This window comes from Vipera berus (genome assembly GCF_964194415.1).
Source record: "Vipera berus genome assembly, chromosome: 2".
In the NCBI taxonomy this organism is placed as follows: domain Eukaryota; kingdom Metazoa; phylum Chordata; class Lepidosauria; order Squamata; family Viperidae; genus Vipera; species Vipera berus.
The window spans coordinates 279,221,773-279,227,533 of record NC_138203.1 but is presented as its reverse complement, the minus strand read 5'-3'; the positions used below and the strand labels follow the sequence as shown (position 1 = coordinate 279,227,533).

Below are 5,761 nucleotides of genomic sequence, written 5' to 3'. Positions count from 1 at the left end.
ACAAATTTGGAAGAATGTCTTTCTACTTAGGACTGCTTTTTGACCTCAAGGATGTCATAAAATCAGACCCTGTCATATGGGTAACACAAGGGATGACTTTGTAAATCTATGACCGGGAATTGGTTCCTAATTACAGTCATAAACTGAGGACTAGCTGTGCACTGCAAAACATAATCTACACTCCCCAACACTTGTTAACTCTTTTCCCTTGTGTAATTATTCTGGCAAGTTAATAGTGCTACTGCTTTGCGAGCCAAGCCTTCTTGCAACCCCAACACTTAATGCCCTGTTGCCTCATTCTGTACTCTGTGATGGGATTTGAGGTTACTTGACTAGGAAAAACATTTCCCCCACACCAAACAATTGTAAGATTTCCCCTCTGTGACTGTGTGAAGTTCCTGATGAATGCTAAGGTGTGCTTTTGATGCACAATGTTTCCCACATTGTGCATGACTGAAGAGATTTATCTCTACTATGGAATTTCCTATGTATTTTTAGCTGTGATTTGCAATGAAAAGTTTTCTCACACTTTGCAGACTTATATCGGTGAATATACTGTACGCACGTGCATGTACATATGAAAAAGACAATCTGAAAAAAAGAAAATAAATCCCTCCAAAACAGATGGTAAGAAATTTTCCCTTTTCATTCAGCCAGCATACATTTAACAGCAACTTTATCACTAAATAAATAATCAGATGCATGTTTGTTCCACCCTTCCCCCACCCCCAATTTCTCTTCTCTAAACCTTTAGTACTCCCTATTGATCAACAAAGGCCTAATAAGAATTAACAAAAACATCTGGATGCCTTGACTTATGACTGTAGCAATTTATGACTGGAAATCCATTCCCAGCTGAGGACTACCTGTACTCTGCAAAACATTACATATTCTCTCCACAGTTACGACGTTTTTTGTGTAATCACTCTAGTAATCTACTAATGCCACTTTGTGAAGCTCACTCCCAACATTTTACGGCCTTCTCCCTCATGGTGTACACTGATGGGATTTGAGGTTACTTGACTAGGAAAAACATTTTCCCCATGCCAAACAATTGTAGGTTTTCGCTTCTCCCACTGTGTAAAATTCCTGGTAAATTGTAAGGTGTGACTTTTGAACAAAGTTTTGCCCACATTGTTCACAACTGAAGAGATTTATTTCTGCTATGGACTTTCTGATGCATTTTTCGTTGTGATTTACAGTGAAAAGTTTTCTCTACACACACGTAAGGCCACTCTCCTGTGTGACTTCCGATGTGTATGCGAAGTGCTGGAGGTTGGGCAAAACATTTCCCACACTCCAGACACTTATATCAGGCATGTCAAACTCGCGACGTCACGTGACATCGCGCGACGTATCGGAGCTTTTCCCCCATTGCCGGCAATGGGGTGGGTGCGGTTTTGTGACGCGTCCGTCCTGCGGGCCGGCAGTTTGACACCCCTGACTTATATGGTTTCTCTTCGGTGTGGATTTGCTGATGTAATTAATACAAGAGTATCTTTCTCAGAAAAAAACATTTATCACACTCTGAGCATTTATGGTTTCTCTCCTGTATGGATTCGGCTGTGACTTGTAAGGTGACATGACCGAGCGAATGCTCTCCCACAGTCTAAACATTTGTAGTTCTTTTCCCCTGTGTGAATTTTCACATGACTTCTAAGGGCTGATGTACTAGAATAAAATCTTCCACATTCAATGCATTGATATGGCTTCTCCCCTGTGTGGGTTTTATGATGTCTCCAAAGGTATGCCTTTAGAGCAAAACATTTCCCACATTCTATGCACTTGTACGGCTTCTCTCCTTTGTGAAGTATCCCATGGATTCCAAGGTTTTCTTTTTTGGTAAAGCATTTCCCACACTCCCCACACTTGTATGGCTTCTCCCCTGTGTGGATTCTCTCATGAGTCTGACACTCACTTCGTGTAAGAAAGTTTTTCCCACACTCCCCACATTGATAGGGTTTCTCTCCTTTGTGCCTCTTCTGGTGTGTGCGAAGTTCAGAAGAATACATAAATTGTTTCTCACATTCTGGGCATTTATGGGGTTTCTCTCCCGTGTGAAGTCTCTGATGTTCTACCAGATATGATTTTCTAGAAAAACATTTCCCGCATTCGAGGCACTTTTCGTTTTTCTCCCCTCTGTGTGTTTTCTCATGAGTCCGAAGGGTTGAACCCTGGGTGAAACATTTTCCACACTCAAAGCATTTGTAAGGTTTTATTCCTGCATGGATCTTCTCATGGATCCAAAGATATGAACTCCGAGAAAAGCTCCTCCCACATTCCCAACACTTATACGGCTTCTCCCCTGTGTGAATTTTCTCATGGTTTCCCAGATGGCCTTTTTGACGGAAAAATTTCCCACATTCCAGACATTGATAAGGTTTCTCGCCGGTGTGGATTTTCTGATGTGTCAGAAGGTGTGACTTTTGACCAAAGCATAATTCACATTCCTCACATTTATGAGGTTTTAGTCTGGGGGGGCTTCTGAGATCTTTCATGTGTTTTCCAGAGAAGGATTTCTCACACTCAAAAGCTTGACTGGATCCGCTTCCCACATGGACCTTCCTGTGGGTCAAAAGGAGGGACCGCCGAGGAAAGGATTTCCCACACTCTGAGCATTCATGGGTTCTTTTGTGGTTTTCCGGAGTGCTGCTTGTGTCTGACGGGGGATCCAAGAGTTTCCCAGGCTCCATCCTTTGTGGCGGCTGCTGCCTTGTGCTGATTTTCTGTTATCTGTTGATAGTTGACTTGCAGGTAAATCTTTGGTCACAATCTTTTATCTGGTGTGAGAAAGAAAAAGAAATGGGGAATGATTATTTTCATTTGAGAAATCACAACATCTTAGCCTCGGAAGGGACCATGAAGGTCTTCCAATCCCACTCTCTGCCCAGGGTAGAGTCCTCAATCCCCCCCCCCAAGACAAAATCTAGGATGACTACAGTTGGCACTGGAATTTCAGTTGTTCAGTGAAACAGTCATTAGGTGAGGGGGTCATGTGAGCACTTCGATCCACAACCGTAATCCCACACTCTGGTTGCAATCATTAAGGAACCTTGAGGGTTCCTAAGTGGAGGCAGGCCTAGGCTGTCAAAGGAGTAAATCAAAAACTCCTTATCAGAAGCCGATGAACCATGGTTCATTTGATGCATGGTGAAGAACAGGTAAAAGAAAGAAAACCCGAAACATATTCTACTGTAAAAACTTTAATCAGAAAATAAAAGAAAGACTCTTAACTGACTTACATGCTCTGTCTCACCAGACAGCAAAGAAAGAAAGAAAAGAAGAAACTTTTGTTTGGACATGCGCACAGTAGTAGAGCCAGACATGAAGCCAAAACATGGTTGAACACGTGACACTCACCATGATTACAATGATAAGATAACAGCACAGCTGCAGAGCAGACTGCAACGTGCTTAACTGGCAAACACATAAAAACGCAGTGACATAGGCCATGGTTGTTGGGGTGCCTCGGGGGTGGGGTTGGTCCTGGGGATCAGGCACAGGCCACCCATGAGTTGGGGGGTGCTGAAGTGGGATGCAAAGCTGCCTCTGATTCCCTTTTTTCCCCCCTTCTTCTGATTTTGCACTTATGAGCTCCCTTCCATCACGGCTACTTGATCCTGACTTGCTCGTGAATTATTTTGTATATTTGATAAAATCCTACAAAAAAAAAAGGAAAGCTATGGATCCAGAAAACTACAAGACAATCATCCTGACCTCAATACTTGGGGAGATCCTGGGTAAGATAATAAAACAATCGATCTGCAGAAGCCTAGAAACAAACAAAGGCATTACGTGGGCTTGTCAAAAACAGAACATGGCAGACAAAACTTACTATTCTTTGACCAAGTGACAGGATCAGTGGAACAGCAAAACTGTTCTGTACCAGCCTGCTACCGGCCCTGCATCAAAAGCAGGGACAACCCCTTTTACAAGAAGGCAAGAGGCTGGAATAACGCCTGCCAAATTTAATACCACAAAAACAAACGGAACAAGACAAACCAAGAAACAGGAGCTTTAAGAAACATGAACTATCCAAACGGTTGCCTTCAGCAAACCAGCCCTCCCCACACATTCCCCTTATATAGAGTTCAGGGCGTGGCTTCTCTCTGCCTCCTTCCGAGAAGCCCCATTGCCTTCCTCTGTTTACTCCTAATTGACTGCCTTCTGCGTCGGGCGTCCTTGAACAGGGCCAGCTGTGGGTCATCTTCATCCACACTGTCAGGCTCACACAGCTGGGTCTCCGTGGTGACCAAGTGGGAGGGGCCTGCCTGAGGGCTCTTATCAGCAAGATCTTCAACCCCCTCAGCAAGGTCTTCAACACCCCCCTCCTCCTCTGAGTCGTCCGACCCAACTGCCGAACCCACAGGCTGACCCTGAATCACAACAAAAACTGTCTGTGTTTCCTGGTATATATATATATAGTCTCACCTTGAAGCTGCGGCACCAACAACCCCGCCCAACAAGAGCCTGTGCGGCCACCACCGGCCCATTTCTTCTGCGGCCACTCGCACACATCACCCCCCGGCCTCCGTTTCAACAGCAGAGGCCTTCAGGAAAGGCCTCTGCAGGCGAGAACGGAGCTCCGGGGGGACGCGCGTGTTGCCCCTGGCCTCCGTTTCACCGGCAGAGGCCTTCAGGAAACCTTCGTGTCAAGCCGGAGCTCCGTTCTCGGTTGCAGAGGCCTTTCCTGAAGGCTTCTGCTGGTGAAACGGAGGCCGGGGATGACATGCACAAGCGGCCGCAGAAGTGGGTCAGTGAGGCAGCTGTCGGGGCGTGGAAGGCCTGGCTGCAACCGTTCTAAGCAGGAGCGGGGTGTGGGGGGCAGCTCCTCCCCCCCAGCCCTGCTTGATTTTTATGCATTGCCTTGCCCCACCTCATGCTATCAGGTGCAACGGAGTGGATGGGATCTTAACTAGGGCTTATTTGGGGGGGTAGGCCTTATATTAGGCGCATGTGTAAAAATCAAACTAGGTCTTATTTTCAGGAAAACACCGTGTGTGGACAAAATATACCCAGACCTTCAGTGAGACGTGTGATCAAGTAGACCATAGCCTACTCCTTGGCAAGATAGAAAAATATGGGATAAACAGCATCACCACGAGATGGATTCGTAACTGGCTGACGAAATGCACTCAATGTATACTCCTCAAAGGAAGTAAGTTATGCCTTCATCCAGCACCTTGGGAGCAAAACCCAATGTCACTGCATTATTGTTTTGTCAAATAAAACATTAAAAAATATATGCTTATTCTCCAAACCAAGATTTAACCAAGATTTGTTTACTCACCTTTAAAGTTGTAGCTAAGAGGTCTCTGGGTCACTTGATCCCACTCTGAGTCAAGGCCAGGGATGACCCCCACTGCTGACCAGTTTGATTTCTCCTTAATCGATTGGCCCTTTGTGTAGGAAGCTGCTTCTCCAACTCGGCCACAATTTCCAAATTCTCTAGAATGGAGTCCCAGCCAAAGGTTGGTGGGTCCTGATCCAAAAACACCCCCCTTCTCCTCTGCGGAGCTCATGGCCACATCTTCACTGGTCTCTTGCAAAGAGAAATGAGAAAGGCTCAGATGCCAACAGTAATGCTGAGCATAATCTATAAATGACCTGGAAGAGGGAGGAGAATATGGAATTATTTGTTGAGGGTCCACAATAATGGAGATAGAATCGTGATTCAAGAAGATCTTGATGAGCCAAAATGGAGGAAACCAGCAAGATGAAGTCCAACAGGGACCAAGGCAGAGTTGTGAGGAGGAAAAAC

At 45.4% G+C, this 5,761-nt stretch overlaps 1 protein-coding gene across 3 annotated transcripts; it reads right to left on the bottom strand.

The window, feature by feature from the left end:
• Positions 1-768: 768 nt before the first annotated feature.
• Positions 769-5,541, bottom strand: LOC308661229 (uncharacterized protein). Of its 3 annotated transcripts, XM_081316129.1 has the most exons (3): positions 5,291-5,541; positions 3,361-3,660; positions 769-2,780 (listed from the first exon to the last, which is right to left on the bottom strand). In XM_081316129.1, the coding sequence occupies exon 3, from the start codon at positions 2,691-2,693 to the stop codon at positions 1,536-1,538; it is 1,158 nt and encodes a 385-aa protein (XP_081172255.1). In that variant the 5' UTR covers positions 2,694-2,780; positions 3,361-3,660; positions 5,291-5,541; the 3' UTR covers positions 769-1,535. The 3 variants fall into 3 exon arrangements, with proteins under 3 accessions (XP_081172255.1, XP_081172257.1, XP_081172256.1); XM_081316131.1 differs by lacking the exon at positions 3,361-3,660 and having other exon boundaries at positions 5,291-5,539; XM_081316130.1 differs by lacking the exon at positions 5,291-5,541 and having other exon boundaries at positions 3,361-3,662.
• Between the last annotated feature and the right edge of the window lie 220 nt (positions 5,542-5,761).